The sequence below is a fragment of the Felis catus genome, chromosome E1 (genome assembly GCF_018350175.1).
Source record: "Felis catus isolate Fca126 chromosome E1, F.catus_Fca126_mat1.0, whole genome shotgun sequence".
Lineage (NCBI taxonomy): Eukaryota > Metazoa > Chordata > Mammalia > Carnivora > Felidae > Felis > Felis catus.
The window spans coordinates 24,115,684-24,139,124 of record NC_058381.1 but is presented as its reverse complement, the minus strand read 5'-3'; the positions used below and the strand labels follow the sequence as shown (position 1 = coordinate 24,139,124).

Below are 23,441 nucleotides of genomic sequence, written 5' to 3'. Positions count from 1 at the left end.
ATGCTCACTGCTTGGTTCATATCAACTGACTTGAGATAATTTTTCAAAAAGCCCCTTTGAGTTCTTTGTTATCCATATTTCACACATTAAGGAGGCAGGAACTTTTCCAAAGAACAAGAATGAGGGAGGGACTGGATATTTGAACACAGCTCAGCTTATTCCAAAGTCTATGCATTTATTTTTAGAATTTTTAAAAATTTTATTTTAGAGAGCAGGGGAGAGGGGTAGAGGGAGGGAGGGGGAGAGAGAGAATCCTAAGGTTCCACGCTCAGTGCAGAGCCTGATGTGGGATTCAATACCATGACCTGAGCGGAAATCAAGAGTTGGACGCTCAACCAACTGAGCCACCCAGATGCCCCCAGTCTATGCTCTTTTAAGTGGCTACGAAAATATCTGTGTTAGCACGGACAAGAGTGCTCTGTTAGCTTTTTCCTAATTCAGGGCTTGGACATCGTTAGTTATTTGTCTCTCCTTACTCCCAGTCCTTCCTGTTCACTCCAGAAAACCAGTGACAGGATCAAAATGTTTGGGATTAAGCCCGTCATACAACAATCTCTGAACTACACTCTATTTCCTCTCCTTACAGTTCCCAATGAGCAGAGCCCACTGGGTGGTTCTGAGTCCTTTCAGAGCTGAGGTGCCATTATGTCCCACCCCCAGTTCCTTCCACCCCCTGCAACCTCAGGGAATCCTGGTTTTGAAGATTTTGCCTACTCAAACATGCATTTGTGATGATGTCCTGGTCCCATTATTTATCATTAACTGCCCATTGGAACTTCTGGCCAGGATGAGGTAGCCAGTACTAGCTAGCTTGGCAAAACTGTCTTCAGAGATCATGGTGAGCCTTAGCTGCCTAAGGACATGTGGGATTTCTGGAGTATTGAAAATAGCTGACAGTTTATTATCTCTATGCCTCCGGGGGTGTCCTGGACTTAATATCTTAGGTGACCCCCAGCTCAGTGACATACACACATGGGACTGGGCTTGAAGCTAGATTTCTTGGCATCCAAGCTGGTGGTCTTTTCACTGTTATGCTGCTTTCTAAACTTTTGTACCCGGTCTTCCCATGCCCCAGACCACCAACAGTTTCCCACTCTCTCCAGGACGTATCTTCTTCCTTGGACTAGCATTTAAATCCATGGTCTGTCAGCTGCTTGTCTTTTCACATATCATTGTTCATCCTCCCCCAGAGCAATGCTGTTCCTTTCCAACTAGGAAGTGTCCCTTCATAACCTGGCAAATGTGTGTGCCCTGACTTGAGACACCTTGCCTTCCTTTCCCATCTGGAAACTGCTCTCTACCAGGAGGCTTCAGCCCTTAATTGTCCATACCACTCATGTGGCCCTTACTACTTTCTGCCCTACTTTGTAGATCAGGCAGACTCAACTGGTGCCCTTCCTCTGCCCAGGTCAAGTCTAGCATTGGCGTGAATGTTCACTTCCCAGCTCAGTTCCTCTTCAGGCTTCTCACCAAGCCCTACACATTGGAAGGAGCACTGTTAGGGTCCTCCGTGATGGTCATTAGACACCTGTATTCATCCCTGTGTCCTTGTTTTTCAGTTGGGGAAATGTAGGTGGGCCTGGGACTAGATCACAGAATCCCTGCTGTTCAAGCTTTTCTCACGATTCTAGTAGTACCAGTGGAGGTTTTAAATTTTATGAAAAGACCAGTGAAAGAAATAGCACTCCCCTACAAAAGAAAGCACTGTATGTGTCAGACAAGTTCCCAGAGGCAGGAGCAGAATCTTTTCCCATTCTTCCTGCTGACCATCCCCAGAAGCACCAGCAGATATGAGCTGAGAACAAGGACAGCTTAAAGTTCACATCTTGGGGTCTGCTTCTGATCTGCCTGCTTAGGGAGGAGGAAAGAAGGCTCAAGGCCTCTGTGCTGACCAGGATTCCCTACGGCAGCTGGAGGCAAAGAGTAGCAATTTTCCTCCTGGATCTCCCTTCTTACTCTAAGAACTTCTACCTTAGGGTGATTCAAATGGATGCATATTTACAACATATTATATATATGTATAAAGTAAATATATATAAAGTATATTTAAAATAAACATTTCATTTTAGAAAAAAAACACCCTTTGCTTTGCTAAATATCCCAGAGAGACAGACACAGCATGCTGAGTTTAATAATTAGCAAAGGCCAGTGCTTCTCCTTCCTGATCTCTTGTGGCCTCCACTTTTCTTTGCAAATGTTTGGGGACTGGTGTTTGTTCTTGCTTCAACCACATGGATTTAGAGAGAAACAGAGGCAGAGGGTTGAAGGTACACAAGCATGAGCTTCCTGCTCCTGGTGCCTTTTTGTGCCCAAAGTTAGCATTCAAAATCCATTAAGCAGCTAAATTATTAAGAGAATCTACCTCTCCATAAAACTGGCCTGAGGTGAGCTCTGAATATGGTTCACTATTCACTTGACCCAGAAAATCCCACAAAATCATGTAAACCAAGAGGTTCAAATCTTCATGTTCCTTTTAAGAACACCCCTGAAACTGCCCAGGCCATCAAGGGTATGTGTATCTGAAAAGCTTCCAAGTCTCTCAAAGATGTCACTTTGCAGAAGCAATGCATGCATGCTGTTCTGTCACTATAATGGCTCAGCTTTTAGCAGCAGAGCAGCGGCTCAGCCTACCAGTGCTGAAAGCTCCCCGCTTAAAGTAGAACATGAATGTGGTGGCTGGGCGTGGGTCGAAATGACAAACAGGGACTCTTCTACAAATGTGGAGGTTTATTTCAACAAAACGTGGAAAGAATACATTTGACTGATGCTCCTTGCTCATCAGGGTATGTGTCCATTGAATGCTCAACGAGACAAGTGAAGGCTGCTTTGTGAATGAAGTGAATATGGCGATCTCGGCTCAAGTAAGTCTTGTTCAATACATCGTTTATACTCCTCCTAGCTCAGTAACCTTGCCTATATAATGGGCTGGGGGATATCAGACTGCTCACGTTCTATGGCTCTTCCTGACTTCTCTGCATGAAAAATTCCTGTCTGGGGTAAGACCTACAGTGAGGTGCTCTGGGGATGGGGGAGTAGGCATCACAGACTTTTAGAGAGGAACCATATTCACTTACTGAATAATAATTTGGTGAAGAAGGATTGGTAACACGAATATAACCCACCCTGCCTCTGAAGAAAAGCCAGGGCAAGCACAGGCCAGCTGGGGTGTGCAGGGGGTTTGTACCACCTACAGGTAGATTTTACTAATTGCAGAAAAGTATAATCTGGTCCAAGATGAATCCAGTTTTTACTTAAGTGGATACCAGCCACAGTGGATGCTTCTATCTGGACCGAACATTGTTCCTCACCTTCTTCTGCCCTCTTTGATGATGGTCAACACCTGCACCTTGCATCAGGGCAGCCTGGCTGAAGCTCCAAGTTCCAGAGGGCAGTCAGTAATGTATCCAGCTACACAGTGCCCATGTGCACAAGCAGTTCCTGAAGAAGGGGGCTCTTTCTTGTGCGTGTACTGTAGGGTTAAGGCTCAAAACTGTAGCTTGCATGAAAGTATTCATACCACCGCTTCCAAAACATCTTAGTGATTTATTTCCTCCTTGGTCATCAGTGACAAACGCAATTAGCTGCACTGTAAGAACTGCATGCTACACCAGCCCTGATCACCTGCCACTCTTGCTTTAGGAACACCAACGGGGGAATCAGTAAACTCTTTCTTTGAACAAACAGGTTGTTGAAAATAAACTCTACCATTGGTGAGGAGGCCCCTGCCGCTGGCCAGGGAGGGACCGGTGAGCCTGGAAGACAGCAGCACCATGACGGAGTTGTAGGTAATCTTAAGGTCATGTGGATTCCGTGTTCCCTGGAAGCCTGCTCACACCGGGGAAGGCCAGTTCCTGGTGCTCAGAACAGAGATGTCACCAGGGTTCCTTTCAGCAGCTGTGGGGAGACTGGCTACACCTGCTGCTTGTGGACATTCCAGGGAGAGACAAGACCCAAAGGAAGTAGGAACGTCCGCTGCTGGGAGAGTTGCCCTGGAAAAAGAGCTGAGTGACTCTGTAGGCACTATTAACCTTTTATAACTATCAAAGCTCCAGGCTTAATAGTAATAACCTTACAAGTCCTAAAATGAGAGACTATCCAGCCCATTCTCCCTGTGGCACTAACTTTCCAGTAGTGACAGAAAGGGTCACTCCCCCAGCTCTTCTTCTGCCAGCTCTGGCTCTCTCGCTGTCTGTGCAGCTCCCAGCAGGTGCAGCAGAGAACTGAGCAGTGACAGGCAAGGTAGTGGTAGGTCAACTGTCCTTCTGTTTGTTCTAAGAGAATCAAACCCACAGTTGAGGTCCCTAAATCAACAGCAGTGACTTGGTCTACCTTTTTTTCTCTGCTTCTTGGATCGTGGTTTTGCCCTCATCTTCGAGTTCCTATGGAGCCTGCAGATTTCATACTCCATGAAGGATAAATAGGTACCTTGGTGTGATTAAGTTGGGAACTATTCTTCTCCTGTACCTAGTGCATACCAGGCTGAATGTGGGGGTAAAAAAAACCGTGGACTCGAGGCTTCCTCCTCACTCCAGCCCTCCTCTGCTGCCTGTGGCTGCAGGCTCATGCGGCCAGGGGTGAGGAAGGGCTGCTGAGTACCTCCCTGGGCTGGGACCAAGTAGCTGTATGGACAGGAGCAGCAGCCCTGCTTTGTGTAGTGAGACCTCATGGTACATGCTTGTACCCTTCATTGCCTTCTCGGGTCCTTGCAGGGAGAAAGAGCTATAGTCATAGACAGGGTAATAAATACTGAACGGGATGGGTGTGACCAGTGGGGACTTTGTGACCCTATGTCCCAATATGTCATGCATAACCTGAAAACGTTCAAGGGGAAGCAAAATGCCACTTTGATTCCAGTGCTGGGTCTCCTGTGCCTTCTCATCAGAGTGGTTTCAGGCGCAAGAGGCAGCTCTAGCCCTTTTCTCCAGAGGCAGGGCAGGGATGGGCAGGAAGCTCTTTCTATGTTGAAGGGGAGTCCATCGTGGAGAGGATCCGTACGACTTCTGCTCGCTGAGTGGGTGAGATGTGCTGGGTCATATGGACGATGGAATCCATGGCAACCTCGGGATTGGCCTGTACCAAGCTAGAGAGGAAGATTTGGGATGGTAAAGAAAAGAGAGGCAACAGTGTCTGGATTAGGGTGGCTTAAGAACTGCCCAATAATCTAACAGAACCCACTGCAGACACTTCAGTCACCACCTTACCTGATTTGTTTTCCTACATGAAAAAAGTCCCAGCAGCAAGGCAGGTACAAGATGGACTGGACCCATTTTGAAATGTCAGGAAGTAAGGAATTACACAAACAAACAATGGGGGTACGTCACAAAAAAGTGGAACTGGCACAAAGATGCTTCCACTGGCTAAGTCTTGGACATTTTGGACATCGAAGTAAATATAATAATAAATTGCAAATTATTTAAAAAAAATAGAAACTCATGACTGGTGTAGACTAATGAATACATACATGACTAGGAGGAGAGAAGACTTTCTGCTTACAAGACAGCTGGAATGGGGACTGTGAAGGTCGTAGAGTTGGAAAGTTACCCTTTTATAACCTTGTCTGGGATCAGACAAGAGTCACCGGGGACCCAGGGGGAAATCCTGGTAACAGAGTATCTTCATGGTCTGGAAGTGTCTACCCACAGATTGCTTATTAGGTGCAAGGGGGGCAATCAGTAATTACACAGTGGAGAAACTGAGTAACATCCTGGCCAAGTGATTCTAATGTCAGGAGGGACAGATGGCATCAGGTGTCCAGATCTGGTACCCTGTGAAGGCCACTTCATGTATGTAATATTCCAGTGGAGAGTGTATAACCTGAATCTAATCATGAGAAAACACCAGACAAAATCAAAAGGAGCAACATCTTACAAATGGTGGATGAGATAAGAGATTCTCTCGGTGTTTAATTTACTAAAATTGATCTTACTGTGGTTATGTAAGAGAATATCCACATTAGCAAATGCACACTTTTGTATCTGGGGTAAAGGGCCATGATGGACCATGATCTATGTAACTTATCCTTAGTAGGCATACAGGAAGGTGCGTGTGTGTGTGTGTGTTTGTGTGTGTGTGTATATATGTGTATATATATATATATATATATATATATATATATATATGAGAGCAAGCACCCTCACAAATGATAAAGCAAATGGGATAAAATGCAAATAACAGGTCCATCTGGGTACAGATTTGTTCTCTGCACTGACATTTAAAAATGTCCCCAGCAGTCTCCCCATCCATTCAATCGAGAAGACTGGACTCAAGAATATAGCTAACTCTTGGCTCAAGGAGGGGAGGAGGTAGTTCCCCAAGAAACTGCCATGAAATCAGCTTTTCTCACAAGATCTGCACTTGGAGCTAATAGTTGGGCACAATGAACTAAGCCCTCATCTAGCTGAGATTACTAAGTGCCCCTAGGGACCAGTAGCTGAGAAAGAATTGTATTTCAAGGCTCTATTTTTATCTGTGGGTCAACTATAGCAGTCCCAAACAGAAAGAAACCACAAAGATGGTAAGGCATCATTTCATGATTTGTCCTTAAATCTTTGCTCCTTCCAAAGAAGCGAGCCCAATTTCTCCTACATAACCCCCGCCGCCTGCCCTCCCACAGAGAGTCTCACCTGCGGATCTGCTTGAGGACATAGTCTCTGCTGATGTATTTGATGTTTTCCTCGATTACTGAGCGAACACCATCTTCTTCGGTCAGCTGTTTCTCCAGCCACTCCACTAGATCCTTGTTATTGTCCCAAACATAGGCCTGCAAAAAGACGACTCCTGGTCAAACACCTGGGGCCAGGCCAGGCTGGACACCCAGATTGTTCACTATCTGGAAAGTTCACTCCAAAAGCTTGTTCACCGCACAATAAGTTGTTCATGATTCTCCACTATTGCTGGCATTACAATAGTAAGAGGAAAGAGGTCTCAGGACAGGAGCTTTCCTCATTCTCCTTTTCCTTCTTTTGGTACAAGATGCATCTTTGAAGCATCCACATGGGCCCCTACAGATGTTAGTGCTCATACTGACTCAAGTCCTATCATTCTAGGTCTCCACCTATTCCACAAAGGCTGAATGAGACAAGGTAATTGCCTGATGGACTTGAGAGAAACAGTCAAAAGCCCAAATTGTTCAGTAAAGTGCTGACTGAGGGGCACCTGGATGGCTCAGTCAGTACAGCATGCAACTCTTGATCTTGCAGTCGTGAGTTCAAGTCCCACATGGGCATAGAGTTTACTTACAAAATAAAGTCAACATACGTTAAAAAAAAAAAAAAATGAAAGGTGTCTTTTCTGAGGAAGTAAGACACAATTCTTAAAATGTAAGTCTCTGGCCCCTGCCAGGGTGGCAGATGGGTTGCCTGGTTGTGGAAGTCTTTCAACAGGGCACGGAGGGGTACTGACGTGTGGGAAGTCTTGTTACTAGGGGAGAGCCACTAGGTCAGAAACCTACCCATTTTACTCTCTATGAGAGTATTCCAATGGGGCAAGGTATCTGTAACCCTGAAAGTCTAAACAAACCACCCTGTGCTTCCTTTTTTTTGAGATCATTTAGCTGAGTATTTCCTAGGTAGTTTACTACATAATAATTCAGGAGCGTGTTAGAAACCTAATAGCCTTCTCCTTGCTCTCCTCTCCTCTCCTCTCATTTTCTTTACAAATCATTTAGGAATCGTTTTGTTAATGGTTTCCGGAAAACCAAGTACCACCATTAGGGCTCATTCATATTTATGTCATTTTGTTTGGGTAATTAAACACAAAGCTCGTCATTTAAAGGTGCGCTATCCTTCTCTGTTATCACTAACGAAGTCAAAGCCAGAATGACAATGAGTTTGGCGCTGTAATTTAATAGGTGGGTGCATCAGGGACTCTCAGAGGCTTTGAGGCTTGAGATGGGCTCAGGAAACCTTGTATACAAGCAAAGGTGCAGGAGCCATGGTTGGAACTTCAGGACCTGTGAGGCACAGAGGGAACGTCTTCTTCACACCCTTCGAGGGCAGCACGCAGTCAGAAACTGAGCACTGTGTGGTTTCCTAACATTTTATTTCATGCCTTCTAAAGTAATGGTTCCTTGCAGACTCTCACCTCCTCATTTCTAACTTAGCTGGTGAGTTAGCTGTGACTGATTATTTATTATGTCATGTAATTGACTTCCACGTTTCTAAAAATTCTTAAGGAGTTCTTCACAGTTGAAGGATTAAGGAGGCCAGGATTAAGGGTCAGCAGTGCACCTTTTCTGGTCCTTTTGTGCAGTTCTTTTTCTGGCGCCCAAGGTGCCTGTCTCTGAATCACGGCTACAAAGATCAGCTCTCTTAGGGTGGGATGGCCACGCCAGTGTAAGCCTGAGTGAGTCTTCCCACTTCTTTGTGCCTCCGTCAGGACTCTGCCATCTCTGAGGCAAATGACAGGGAAGTGTCTTGTTCTGAAGGAAGGGAGGTGCTGTGTCAGTCTCTACTGACAAAGGGGGTGGGTGGTGAGGTTTCCCCCACAATGCAGTGGTCTTCACTCTGGCATCCCAGCGCCTGTGCACCCTACATGTGGACTGGATACACTGGGATACTCTTAGCTGCTGCCACCCAAACTTGGGACATTTCCATCTCTATCATCAGCAATTTAGACTTCTCCGGGGTTTGAGGACTTATGCGCTTGCCCTTACTTATGCAGATTTGGCGGGGGAGGGGTGGTGGTGGTGGTGGTGGTGGTGATGGTGGTGTAAGAAATAAAACAATGAATGCTTCTTGGGTTTCAGAATGAAAAAAAAGAAAAAGAAAAAAAAAAACTAGATTTACCCAAGAATCCCAAAGCCTTTAGTTTAGGAGAATATTTAATACTCTTATTAATCATTTTTAATCCGTTTGCTTTTAATTAAGAAACAGCATGATGCTTTCCTATCAACATATGCCAGGGAGCAGATTAATTGTGGCTTAAGATAACTCTCCTTGATTGGTGTAATGTATTAGCTAACGAGATGCCTGCTTCTAACGATGCTCAGACACTATGCTGGAAAGCCAGCTACCCTCTAGAGAAAACTCTTCTGCCTTCCCCTCCTGCAGCCACAGAATATGCTAGGTGTTTAAATTAAACATTAAAAAAGTTCCTAGACAGGATTAAAGCAACACACTCCAAGTTTTGGAGTTGTTGCTCTAAATTCTCCTCTTTGAAAATATGGTCCCCATGTATGAAAGATTTGCTGTTCACTCAAAATACAACTGGATGACAACCATCAAGCAGGACCTCAGTAAAGTTTAGGTCACAGCAGAGTACACAAAGGCGAAGGGTTGCAAATCTTGGTCAATAGCATTTTTAGTAAGAATAAAACTTACGTACCCACAGCACTACAGGTTTTTCTTAACAGACCTGGGAGGGTTTAATGTACTGTTTTGACCTAACTTCCTTCACCCAGGAAGAGCAAGGCTCTCTTCCCCTGGATTAGGGAGTCTACAGTCCCGTGTTTGCCTCCTAGAACAGAGCTGTAAGATTCATCGTTCCAGCCATACAGAAGGACGGGCCAACCCTATTCCCAGAAAGAAGGCAATTATCATTTCCCTCCTTAAAATTATGAAAATGTGACTGATTATTCCCACTATTCCAGTGTGGATTTTAAGCAAGTGTGAAATGCTGGGCTGCTAATCTCATGATAGGCTTGGGACCATAAGTCACTACCTGCCTCACACTCATCCCAATCACAACATTTCAGTACCAACAAAATATTGATAATTAAACATTACAATACTGGTCTTACAATAAATGTTGAGCAGATACTTTATCTCTCTCTGCATCAGTGGATAAGTATCTCAGGCACTACTCACAGCCTCACTAATTGTATGTAGTAATTAGTCTATCGTACAAAATCTAAATGACCGGTTTAGAAAGTTTCATTTCTAAGTATTGGATAGCTGTTAAGCCCTCCTTATTCAATATACAGGAGGACTAGAGAGCGACCAGGGCACAGTCTGATGGATGTGAGTCCTGATTACCATGCCCTGTAGATAACTCACCTTGTGAGCTGCTGGAGACATTGCTGGCAATGTGATTTTTTCTGAGGCTTTGGAGTAAAAGAGCAAACAGCCATGTGGGCTGGGGTGGCCTATGGACCCTGTCTCCTCAGAGGTACTCCAATCTCAGCCCCAGACCCACAGAGGGCCAAACAATGTTTTCCAGGTTCTGCCTTCCCTCCTCCTTCGCCGGCCCTAAATCGAAAGTTTTGTCCAGGGGTAGCATGAGGTCAGCCTTTGGGGAAAGTGGGAATCAAACAACCTTGTTAACGGTGCTTTTTCCTCAGTCATCCTTGCAAGGACCTCCAATGACCAACCATCTCATTTGGAAATCCAGGACAGTAACAATGTGCTATGGCATCCTAGATCGTGGATTAAGTTACAGCAAACCAAATCAAAGAACATGGGGTGCCTGGGTGGCTCAGTCGGTTGAGCATCTGACTTCGGCTCAGATCATGATCTCACAGCTAGTGAGTTGGAGCCCCGCATTGAGCTTTGTGCTGACAGCTCGGATCCTGGAGCCTGCTTCGGATTCTGTGTCTCCCTCTCTCTCTGCCCTTAACCCACTCGCATTCTGTCTCTGTCTCTCTCAAAAATAAACATTACAAAAATCTTTTTTAAAACAAAGAACATTTACTGAGAATCTACCATGCTCATGGCTCCTGCCAAGATCATTAAGTTATACATCTAACTCTTAGCTGACGTTATGATGTTTTACCTTCTGGCATGCTGTGTGGAGAAGGGGAGCAGACCGGCACATTCTGAGTGTCTACTGAGTGCCAGACATTGTGCGCCATACCTTACTTATCATGTCATTTCAAACTCACTGAACCCTGTGAAAGAAGCATCATCTCTGTATTACACATGAAGAGATGGAAACTTAAATCAATAATACGTCTGAGCCAGCAAATGGCAAGGCTGGGATGCAAAAAGTTTGTGAGATTCCCAATACCACTTCTCGTTGCCCCAGGCAGAGTTCTAATCCTTTTGGGGCTGGGGAAAAAAATTAGTCTGTTTGAAAAACCACATGCCTCAAACTGTGGATCTAAGAATCAAGAGAGAAAGCCTACCCGTGATACAAGCACGCACTGTGTTCTTATGACCCAACTTAAACCCAAGTTCTTGTTCCTGTTTTCAGGCAACTGCAGCCATGCTTTTCTCCTCTCTGCAGTGAAACTCTGAACCATAAACCGTACTATTTCCTACAACAGGACTATCCCAGTGGATTCAAACAAAATCCTGTAATTCACAGTAACAGATTCCTCTATGGGAAACAAAAGAATTGCACTGCTAAGTTACATAACATCACAGTGTCTTCAAATTTTCTGTCCCCAGATCTCTTTCTTCAGGATTAAGATAAAAACAAAACAAAACAAAAACAAAAAAATAATTTCTCTGAGACAAAAGAACACACACATGGCTAGCAGATGCCTATCACTAAATGTCTTTCCCTACCAGTAACTACAATGAGGATCAGAGGGTCACTTCCTGGTGCAAAGCCAAGGTCTAGACTCAGGCAGTGTTTGCACCTGAGACACAGTGCACGCTATCTATCACTGTTTGAAGAACCAAAAAAAGAGTGGGGGGAGGTTGGCAACATTTTTAAGGTTTCAAGCCATTGCCAAACAGAGCAGATTCTATGAAGGCAGCACAGACGGCTTCTGAACACTGCAACACTTTCTTCTCTCAAGGGCGCTACAGATTTTATCACCCACCCCACACTAAACTAGGTCCTGCTGAGCCTGCAGAATACGGAAGGAGGTTTCAAAGCCACATCATAGCATCATTGCCCTTCCTTTCTTCTCCTCAGCTGTCCTCCTGGACTAAAGAGCTCAAGGGAATGCTGTCTTTTGTAGACGGGAGGGAGGAACCAGCCTTAGTCCTTGGGTATAGTTGGTTCCCAGTGTCTCAGGCAGCCTCCTCCTGACCTATTGGGCTGGGGTGGTCTCCCACACTCGATTTCCAGCATGGAGTCTGTGTACATACAGCCAACAGTTCTCTCCATATCTACAAGATGGCAATGACCTATTTCTCCAGACACACTGTCCCCTGGATACAGGATGCTAAGGAACAATGGAAGGGCCTATCCACTCACTTCATGCTCGGAGGGAAGCTATTCCTTCTCCTCATCCCTGTGCTTACTGAAGCCCTGCACGTCCATTACTGACTAATGTGGTAGGAAGGCGGTGCAGGCCTCTCCTGGCCACACACACACACACACTCCATTTACCTAGCCGGCCACTCTTAACTCGAGAACAACCTCTTATTTTACACTTGCGTGACTTTCAATGCCAACTTCCACTAGAAGCTGCCAGTAGCCACTGACAAAATTGTCTCACTCAATTATGATGCCACAAACTGACCTTAACCTGAACCAGACGTCGCATAAGGCTGTGCTCGCCCACTGCACATCTGAAATATTTATCTAAAGAAGCTTTTCAGTCGTAAAGAAATGGGTAGGCTTAACACAGAGGTGAATCTTAGAAGCACCCAGATTCACGGGGTTTAACAATGACGACAAATCTTGGGAGTTCCTTCCTGAGAACAGTCAGCAGGGACATCAGCCAACACTTTACGGGAAGAGGCTGACGGGCCTGCCCCTCCCTCAGTACTCTAACCTAATAGGCACCAAATATTTTGATCAAAACAGCTATCAGGAAAAGACATTCTCAGCATATACTACCAATATTCTGATAAAATTTATGTATGATGCGTATGATTTACTTTTAACCCATATAATAACTACTAAGAACAGTTAGTTTCTTTTTCTTAGTAAAAGGACATGGAGAAATAAAAGTTCCAACTCTTTCTTCCCATCCTCCCACAGACTGTCCTGTGCAGCCCATAATTCCAGGGGCAAATGCTAGTGCCTGGTCACCCTGGTCTCAGACCTCTCCCCTCAGTGGGGTCACTGGTCCAAGGCATGTGTCCTCTCCACCAGATCAACCCAAGAAGATGAGGGATTCATGATTCCTTGCAGTCAGAGTGGACATTTCCTTCCAGCTCAGATGTGAAACCAGAAGATCTTTAGCTAAAGCCCTAGCATCTCCTGCCTAAATAACCATCACCTTCGATTAGGCTTCTTGCTCCTGACCCCTTTCAATTCTACCTTCCACACAGCCTCCTGAGTGGTCTTCCTATAATACAAATCAGAGTATGTCACTCTACTGCATTAACTACCTCAGTGGCTTCCCATAGACCTCAGTCCAGACCCTTAACACAGCTTCCACGGCCCTGCAGATTCTGATCTGAGCCATCCTGAAATATCTACAGTGCCTCGGATGTGTGATAACTCTTGCTATCAGCCCTTGAAATGTGCCACTCCTTCTTCCTGGAACATTCCTCCTACCTTCCCCTGATCCCCTGATGTCCCCACCCTAACCCCACCCTTTTCTTCTGGCTCATGCCTACTTTGTTTTCAGGATGACTGAGACACCACTTCTATAAGTTCTAGACTCTCCTCCTCCTTCCCAGAGTGGCTCAGGTGTCCTTCTCTGTGCTCCATGATGTGCTGGGTCTGCTGTGGTTAATATCGGCCACATTGTTGTACATGACCTCTCAGCTAATCCATCTCCCCCTTGAGATGGTAAGCTCTGTGTGGATGGGAACAGTATCTGCCTCTTTCTTTTAGGGCCTAATGCAGTGTCTGGTATACAGTAAAGTACGCAAAAAGGTTTGCGGAATGATACAGTGAGCAACAAAAAATGTCCGATGACCTCTTCTAACAACCCATCATGACATGTTACGGTATGGGGAGGAAACAGGGCTTAGGTCTCTATGTTTCCCTTCCATTTCTGCCTTCAGAGGCCTGGGGATCCTCAGGTGGGGGTGAGGAGCACAGCACCAAGGCTCCTCCTAGGGCACCCACCTACCTTCACGGTTCCTTCCACTTCTACAAACCAGCGCCTTAACATGGCCTGGATCTGACCATCAGTGAGCTCTGGGTTGGCATTGTGGATTTTCTTTTTGACCAGGTCCTCCAGCAGGAGACGCCTCAGCCGCCAGTAGAAGAAGGTACGGGATGTTTTCCAATCCAGGATGTCCTACATACAGACAAGAATAAGCTTAGTCACCTCAGCCCTAATCCCTGCTCAGTGCCCAGTCCACAGGGAACTCCACAGGCACAAAAACTTATCCTCTAGGAAGCCCTTCAGAGACTTAAGAGCAGGCCATGACTTTCAGCACCTGCAGCTAACTCCCCAGTTTAGAGTTGCAGTGCCTTCTCCAGAGCATTGTGCACAGCAATGGGCCTCGTTAATGCTAACCCCACACATGGCTGAGATGTTCTAGGGAGGAGGCTATGACTTTCCAGATAAACAGGACAGTGTGGAATTGGTTTGCAGCAGAATGGCTCAAGCAACGTGTACACAGATTACATGTGAATTTGCTGCTGCTGGAACCCTGACACTGGTGTAATCCACAGTGTGGGCAGCTGCCCCCAGTGAAAGCACATGAGACTCAGTTTCCCACCAGCAAAATGGAGTAGTTTGCCTCCCAAGGTGTCCAAGGGAAGGTAAATCATAAAATTGTTTTGGGGATGATAATGGATATACAAAAAAAGGAAAAAGTCTCTCCAAAAAAAACTGAAAACGATTTGATCTGCACAAGCTGTTTTAATCCATCCCCACTTGTGAGCTGATGAGCATGAGACATACACTCGCTTGCTCACAGGTCTTTGACAAGTCAGGAGAAGTGGCAACCACTGTACTTACGTTAATAACACCCTTCTCCTGCATCCGGCCTGGTGTGTCGTGCAAGTCAGCAAACTGCACGGCTACCTGATGGTAAATGGGAATTAGGAATTCCTCCCGCTCCTTCAACTTGTTCTCCAGCTCCTTCCGCTCAGCTGCGCTTAGCTCTGGGGTGCCTGCAATTAAATAAACCTGCCCGTCACACTCTGTGGTGACCAGGAATCTCTCCGCACAAAAGCAGCCACAGTCATGGGAAGCTCAAAAACAATCCCCTCCCTCTGTGCCCTGGCTCTCCATTGTCTTCACCACCTCTTTGCTGACTAACAGGACTCTGAGATGCCAGACCAGTCCTTATCTTGCCATGGGGAGCCCACATGTCCTCCTTTCCCTGTGGAGGTCACAACTATAAAAGCAACCATGGGAGTCCCTCTCCCCAAGTCTTTCCCTGAGCAGGTGCAAACAACCACCTGGGGGCCTGTGTCTCTCATCGTCTCACTGACAGCCAGGCCCCTCCTTCCCCATGCAAGACACCATGCCCATGCCTGGGTGACCAGCATCAGAGCAGCTGGACTATTCTCAGTGTGGGACACGGTAGGGGAGCAACCCCTATGCCTTCAGGCCCAGATCAGCAGCCTCTTCTCCCAGGTCCATACAAGTCACCCGTCAAAGGATTCCTAAAATCGCAAGCTGCTGTTACTCCATAGCTTCTAGTCTCAGGTTTGAAAACTTTTAACCTGAAATTAGTAGAATCCACCCTAATTAGAGCCAGATCTGTGTGTCTTATGCTAGCTCAGTAGATTAGATTAGCTCGCTTCCTAGTCTGCTGCTGGGCTGCTACTGCCAGAACCAACCCCTGACCAGAGTGACAAAGACATTCAAGTTCTTGGGCTAAAAGTGAAGGAACAGGGAAAAAAGAGAAATGCACTCCACAAATCCCATTTGGATCACTGAGCTCATAAGCACACAGGATCCTCAATCGACAGATTCCTATAAGGAATCTGGAATTCCTTATGACAGGGAGGATGCCCTCGCCCCCCTCCAATCAATGGTGTCCCAGAAGAGGTACTACTATGTTGTGCTTTTCTTCCTAATTACTCTCAGAATGGGCCTTGCAATCAATACTGAAAATATAGCTGCCTGCCTAGTAAAGAGGAGTAAGTCTACCTGAAGGAGCAATAGGTAACAGCCCCTGGTGTTGGGGACAACCTGAAGTGCTTTGTCACCAAAGCTGACAAATAAATACATGACCACATGTGATGGGTTGCAGAAGAGAAAGTTCTATTTCAAGCATGTCTGTCTGGGAACAGGCCTTGCTTTTTATGCCACTATGAATCATATGCCATAAACAGCCTTGGGCTGCTGAGTGAGCCGTAAGTACTATACATAAACACATGTTAATAGAACAGGGATGTAGCTATAGTACCTAGTTTCATTTTTATGAGATTTTTAGATGCCCACCTCCACCTCTTTTTTTTTTTTTTTTTTTTTTAAAGCCCATCACTACTTGAAAACCATGAGGAAGAGAGCTGAAGTCTATCTCTTCTTGGGCTCTCACACAGAGGGGAATCACTGACCTATCACAATCGGGCCCTAACATTTCAGCAGCCTTCTTTCTGCACCAGGCAGAGAGCAGGACTGTGGGATGAGACGAAGGCCCATCCATTCTAGGGTGGATCTGCCTAGACAGTCCATGGGAGGAGAGCCAACTGGTTTCTTCTGAGATGAGACTGTCTCAGTAGTAACATTGATGACGGTAATTTTGACAGGGAAGCAAACATTTTTCTTCTCTAGTATGAGGAACCAAGACTCCTTGGAGGAATGGTTGATTCTAGGGATGGGTCAGGAAAAACGTAAGATGAGCCTGGAACATGCTGTCACAAAAATCAAGGAAGCACTCAAGAAATGATGGAGACTTGTTAAAAGGGCATAGGAGCCAGTTTGAAGGTGTTCCCACTGGCCAAATCTGGGGCAGTCTGAGCACCAAATTTATCATAAACAACATGATGATGTTAGTTATCAGAATATTTATAGAATGAAATCAAAGTCTGTGAGTGCATCCTGATATAAATAATTAGATGGGGGGGGGGGGAAGAGAAGGGAAAGTTCTCCTCTCCTCCAACAGAATAATAATTAATGGACACAGAAGGAATGATGGAATTAGAAAAATCACCATCTTGCTGCCATCACAACAATCGATTCTGCCAAGAATTATCAATGGATACTAAAACTAGTGGGTGAGGGTTTGATAAGGAACAGGATATTTACATAGCCTCAAAGTATCTCTCCACAAATTACTATTAGTGAAAACCTTAAACAAGTAGTCAAAATTACCATCACCAAGAATTGGACAAAATGACACATGCCTCCTAAGAAGATGTTCTGAGAAGATCATAAATAACACTTCTGCAATATTCCTGCCAAAAATGTATTATCTGAATTTAACCATAGGGAAAGGTAAGACAAACCCAGATTGAGGAACATGCTATAAAAAAGTGGCCTGGGGGGCCTGGCTGGCTTGATCAGTGGAGGTGACTCTTGATCTCAGGGTTTGTGAGTTTGAGCCTTTCCAGTTAGGTGTGGAGATTACTTAAAAAACAAAACAACCCCTCCCACCCCCACCCCAAGCCTATAGTCTTCAAAAAATTCAAGATGATGAAAGGTAAAACCAAAGAACTATTCAAGATTAAAACAGACTATGAGTGCCTGGGTAGCTCAGTTGGTTGGGCATCCAGCTCTTGATTTTAGCTCAGGTCATGATCTCAGGGTTGTGAGACAGAGCCTCACCTCAGGCTCTGTGCTGGGCATGGAGCCTGCTCGGGATATTCTCTCTCTCTCTCTCTCTCTCTTCTCTCTGTCTCTCTCTCTCTCTCTCTCTTTCTGCCATTCCCCCCCGCCCCCACTCACACCCACTCTCTCTAATACATACATACACATATACATACATACAATAAAACAGACTAAATGCTTGAAAACAGATTACAGTGTGTGGCCTAGGGTTAGATCTCTGATCTAAACAACAACAAAGTCTGTAAAAGACATTATTGGGACAATTGGTAAACTCTTGATATGAATCATGAATCAGATAGTAGCACTGTATCAATGTTATAGTTCCTGATGTAGATAAATGTCTTGGGTTATATAAGACAAAGTCTGTGTTCTTAGAAACACACAGTAAATATTTATGGATAAAGGAGCATGATATCTACAGCTTACTGTCAAATGGTTCACAGAAAGTGTGTGTGTGTGTGTGTGTGTGTGTGTGTGTGTGTGTGTAGAGGGTGGGCAAGCAAGTACATGTACATGAGCACACAGAAATGATAAAGCAAATGGGACAAGATGTTAACAAGGAGAATCTGAGAAAAAGGCATCAGAAGTCCTTTGTACTATTCTAGTAACTGTTCTGTAAAATTTATCAAATGGAAAATTAAAATATAAGCCAAGTTAAAAAAAATGTTTTTCTTGGCTCCCCAATGCCTAAAATCAGAAATCAAAGTTAATATTTACAGGGCATTGGGCACTATTCTAAGTGCTTTGTATCTATTAACTCACTTAACCCTTACAACCACCTTAAAGTTGGTATTCTTATTATCCTCATCTTACAGGTGAGCAAACTCAGGCACTGAGAGTTTATATAACTCACCAAGGTCTCAAAACTAGGAAGGGGCAGAGCCAGGTCTCAGGTGCAGCAGTGTGGCCCCCAAGATTTGGGGCACTATGTTACCTTGTCTCTTCTTGTTTACTTGGGGCAGAGGACAAGTTAAGTGCATCAGTAGCAGAATCTCTTTAATTTCAGAAAAGGCTAAACGAAGATGGCAGGCTCCTGGCTGATAAAGATGAAGTTCCATTCCATAGCTGAGACCAAGACAATTTCTTCAATAATTTCTGCTCTGCAGATCTAAAACGGTTTCCTGGGCAGGCCTAAGATTTATTTTTTAAAACTTTATCATAATATTTTTCGTAAACATTGATCATAAAATTTACCATGTTACATTTCAAACATCTGTTTATGAGATTACCTCCTGAATCAGGCATGTTTGTTGAACCATTTCTTTATACCTCAAGGTGTCCACAGCATTACTAAATATCCATCCTCCAACTTTCTTTACATTCTACTCACCCACATTCACGTTGATAGAACACAGTGTTATGTGGATTTGGTTGCACAATTTTAGAACACCCAAAGTAAAGTTTTTATATGAGCCCAGACCTGGTTCCTTGGTTGCCAGGGTGAAATAGAAATGTTTACTTCACTCTACGAGTAAGCAGTGGTCTCTACATCATCTAAGAAAGTGCTGACTCTAGACTTGTTCATTACAGTGATCCAAGAACTTGTCCTTTTGATACTGTTGGGGAGTGTTTAAAAGTTCATGTAGATGGCTTCTGGGACATGGGACCTGAAAGGCACTAAGCCTTTCTATTTCGAACGCCACCTTCCCTGTTTTCTACTCTTCAGTCTAAACCTGCCCATGACTTATAAATTATGCACACTTCTCACTAAGGGCAAGTGCTTGGCATCCTCTGTGAGTCACTTGACTGTATACTTTACTCCTTAATCAAACGTAAGTCTAGCTTGGGGGAGCAAGTCATTTACTCTTGTGCTATAGAGATAGTTCAGGCACAGTGATTCAAGGCAGGAGACTGGTTGTACAGGGGGACTACAGTTGTATAATACTTCTGTACTGGATGGCAAATAGTCACAGTCCCGAGCACCCTCAGCATCTACTTCCCTCTCCTGGGTACTGGGGCCACTTATGCTCCAACGCCAGGGTCCCTGAAACCTTCTGGCAGCCCTAAGATTTAAGGGTAGCTCCTTGTGTTATTGTGAGATCAAGAACTAACAGAACAGCAGGTAAAATCACAGCCCTGCTGGGGAGGTGTGGGTGGGGTAAGGGATGGTAGGACTGTGGATATGGAATGAATGAGAAGTTCTAGACCCTCAGAACATCCTCCATCTGGCTAAACAACCAACACTGTGTTTTTATATGTGTACATCTGTACATGTACATATATGTGCATGTCTGTACCATATACATACATTTACTGCGCAGTTACTATGTGCCAGGCACCACACTTAATGCTTTCAGGATCACATAGCTCATAAGTCACCATGCACAATTCAGACCTAGGTCTGGTCAGCTGTTAACACTGCTGCCAAGCGGCAGGCCTTAATGTCGCTGAGTGCTTTCCAAGTTGCTTCATATACATCATCTCTAATCCTTAAAACAACCCAACCTTATAGACAGGGCATCTATTTTACAAATGAGAAAACCAAAGCTCTGAAATGTAAAGGTATTTGTCCAGTGGTATCTAGCTCTTAAGTAGCAAAGTCAGGATTTACACTTGGGTCTGGCTACCTTCAAAGCTTGTGTTCTTCCACATGAAATGATACCAATGGCAACAGAATTGCAATTAGCTGAAGAGTTTGTTTCACTGTGTTAGAAAAGTGTTAAGAGCACACAGCTCAGCACTGGGTACAGAGGCAGAGGACTTCCAGGCTTGGAGCACAGCATTCTGGAAACAAGGCCTTGGCTTTACCAAGCTGGAGGGACAGAGAAGGCTGGCTCCTGGACTAACAAAGGTCTTGTCTACCCAGTCAAGCTATTCCAGAGCTTTAAAAGAATAATGAAATAAACACCTGCAATGCTCTGGCCCTCCTGAGACTAGGAAGATCACAGAACATTCCCCCAAAGGTTGCCTTGTTTGATTCCTTTAGTAATGCCTCTGATTGCAGTTCAAGACCTACCTCAAAAAAGCATCAAAGCAAGGAAAAGACAGAAGTAGAGGATGTATGTACTTTAAAATGCACATGAGAAAGTCAAGGACTTGTGTGCCTTAAGTGGGGGTGGGGGGGAGAAAAGGTTTGCTACATTTTATTTTCTAAAAATAAAAGGCTGCTTTTAAGCTAGTTAGACCCTTGTGTAGCACATGGAGGGCCCCTCTCTCCTTGTACAGCAAAGCAGCCAGCCCTAGTAATGATTTAGGGGAGATTAACAAATATGTCAATGTCTATTTTCTGCTTAATTTAAAAGCGGCGTCTATAAAGATTTTTGACTTCTGAACCCTGTTCTCCTGAAAGAAAGAAGGTAAGAATGAGGAGGGGGATAAAGAGTGATTATCCTATCATTGATCGTTTGTCAGGAGCATTTCTTATTCACTGGACTATTGTAAAAAGCTAAGCTCTCGATCAATCCTGTAAGCTCCCTGTACAATTAAATATCTTGGAATGGTTTTTCTTTCTTTTCTAGCCAGATTGCAGGGCCTCAGGGTTTTTAGGAAAGCAAGTCGTTGTGTGCGTGTGTGAGTGTGTTTAAGAATATGCTACAGGGAGGAAAGTCATTCTTTTCTAGAATCCTACTTTAGGGAAAGGCTGAAACGGGAGAAGAAAGGTAGGTTACTCTCGTCTCTTTCTTCCCAAAATAAAAAGTCCCCATGAAATCCTAAAAATCCACCATAAGGTTGGATAACTATAAGAGTTAAAAAATATTTCAATGTAAAGAACTAAATACAGAAGAGTACTACTAGTCTGTACTATTCTGATCCAATAAGAAGAGCTAATGCTACTGAGATGTTACTATGTGCTAGAATTGTTTAAGTACTTTTCATCTCATTTAATCCTTGCAAATACCCTAAAAGATGGCTACCTTACAGATGAAGAAATGGAGGCACAAAAAAGTGAAGTAACTTGCCCAAGGCTGCAAAGCTAGGAAACCATGGAGCTGGGATTCGGGCTTAGATAGTAGTCTGGCTTCAGAGCCCATGCTCTTTTTAAATTTAGCTTTTATTTTTAAAATTTCCCCCAAAGCAGGTGCACAGTTCCTGGAAGTATCGACGAGTGGGGTGGATGGAGCAAGCTTCTATTCCATCTCCTAATTCCAAAAATCCATTTAATATATTGTCCTCGGATAGAGGACATATCAGATATTAAACTGATAAGAACAGATACTATACTTGATCTTAGCCAAAAGGCTGAGAGGCGATATAGAGCCAATGCCCTTAAAATGAAACAAGTTAAATTGACCCACAAGTGCCCACAGGGCAGCAGCCTGTCAGGTGTTCCTGGGGCCAGGACATAATGAAAAGCCACATCTCTCCTCCATGGGGTCAAAGCTGAAGAGAAGCTTCTGAGGAGAGAGCTGATTTCTGCAGCAGGAGGTGTTTTTTTACCCAGCCATGACACTGAAGGAGGGCAGGAGGAGGTGAGCCTTACCCTATGGACGAGCAGATCACATCCTATGGTGTAGGATTTGGGGGGAGGGGTGAGACTTTCAAAGCTTAGAATGAAAATCAGACTGGTAGGCTGAAAATTCTCTGCTCAGCTAAAGGCACTAGGTGACCTTGCAGAAATCTCTTTTCTGTGCTCAGTTTCTCGTTTATGTAACAACAACCCTAAGCTGGCAAAAAAGGAAAATGTTTTATAAAAGAATGTGATATTAAAGTGTTTTTTTTCATTTTTTAGTTATACTAAGAAGCTTTATGTAAATTTAAACCCAATTTCAACTTTTATGGGCCCTTCTTCCTCTCCTAAGAAAGCAATTTGCTTTGATTGGTTAAATACTTATGAAACTAAAGAAAAGGACTAGACCACCCTCCCTCACTCAGCTCCAGAATATCTCAGATATAAGAACACACACCCGTACCTCAACCTTGAGACTGAAAAATCAGCATAAAAAAGACTGGAATCTTATTAAGATTCAGAAGTACAAACATAAGTAGCTGTTTAAAAGATCTGTGTAATCACATTTTCAATGTTGAAAGAAATTTCTCTATAAAGATAGTAAGATAGGGTGGGGAAAAAAAAAAAAACCTTGCAAAACTACTTCTGTATCCATCACAGGTGTGCCTTTCTTTACACAAAAGCATTCTTGAAAAACTGCGTAAATCAGATCCTGTTTTAAATGCCTTAAGGGAGCTATTTAGAAGGAACCCTGCAGTGAATCCTTTGGTAAAGCAAATAATCCTTTTGTAATGGGAATAATTTCTCCCAATGTATCTAGTTTTTTTAAAATCCCATTTTCATATATCTGCTTTTCTTCAAAGGGGGCCATACCTATCTAAATACAGCTGCATTTGCATATTGATTTTAACAGCTATCCTCTCAGGGATGTTTAACCCTAGGTTCCTTGCAATGGTGTTAGTGCTCTGCTGTTCATATTTTTAAAAATCATTATAGTAAACCCAGAGATTTCCAAATAGGAATAAAAGAATCTATTATTCCCCCTGCAGCCCTGTCCCCCGTGCCCCCCATGCAAACAGTCCACACAGAAGAGTCAGGAAGCCGCATAGAATTCTCTGAATTCTCGTGGCAGTAAGTCTCAAAGTCTTTACAGTTTTCCTTTCCTTTGTTGCTCCCCTGAATCTACCAGGGACAGGGCTCTGGGTCAGCTAGGACCAGGTGGGAACAGTGCCTCTCAGACATATTCTGACAACAGCCTGCAGGCAGGCAGAAGCTTAGGTTCAGTCCAACAAAATGCCAGCCTGGTCTCTCTGCCTGACAGAACTGTGAATCACTGTTTCCTAGGAAGAGGCAAGCCCAAGTGCTTTTATAAATACAATCAGATTAATAGATCAGATCAAAATAACTCCTTCTCCTTCCCAGAAAATGCTGTCACTATTGAACCAAATTGCATCAAACCAAAATGCTCCTGAATCAGTGTGATGAAGTGGGTTGTAAGCGGCTGCTAACTAAGGGAAGAGGCACCATGCCATAATCTCTCCTCGTGGGCCTGCCTACCAGAGACCAGTGCTTGAAGGGCCACGG

The 23,441-nt window shown here is 44.3% G+C and overlaps 1 protein-coding gene and 1 non-coding gene across 21 annotated transcripts in view; both read right to left on the bottom strand.

Moving 5' to 3' along the window:
- Positions 1 to 2,707: 2,707 nt before the first annotated feature.
- ACACA (acetyl-CoA carboxylase alpha) overlaps positions 2,708 to 23,441 on the bottom strand; it is a 280,099-nt gene continuing 259,365 nt past the window's right edge. For all 20 annotated transcript variants that reach the window (XM_006940119.5, XM_045044080.1, XM_006940115.5 and 17 more), the window contains 4 exons: positions 14,705 to 14,859; positions 13,865 to 14,035; positions 6,624 to 6,760; positions 2,708 to 5,080 (listed from right to left, as the gene is read on the bottom strand). In XM_006940119.5, coding sequence (XP_006940181.2) covers positions 4,957 to 5,080; positions 6,624 to 6,760; positions 13,865 to 14,035; positions 14,705 to 14,859 — 587 coding nt within the window. In that variant the 3' untranslated portion in view covers positions 2,708 to 4,956. The remainder of the gene's footprint in view (positions 5,081 to 6,623; positions 6,761 to 13,864; positions 14,036 to 14,704; positions 14,860 to 23,441) is intronic.
- On the bottom strand, positions 21,470 to 21,661 carry LOC111557937. Its single transcript, XR_002738346.1, has one exon. It is a non-coding gene; the product is annotated as a U2 spliceosomal RNA (small nuclear RNA).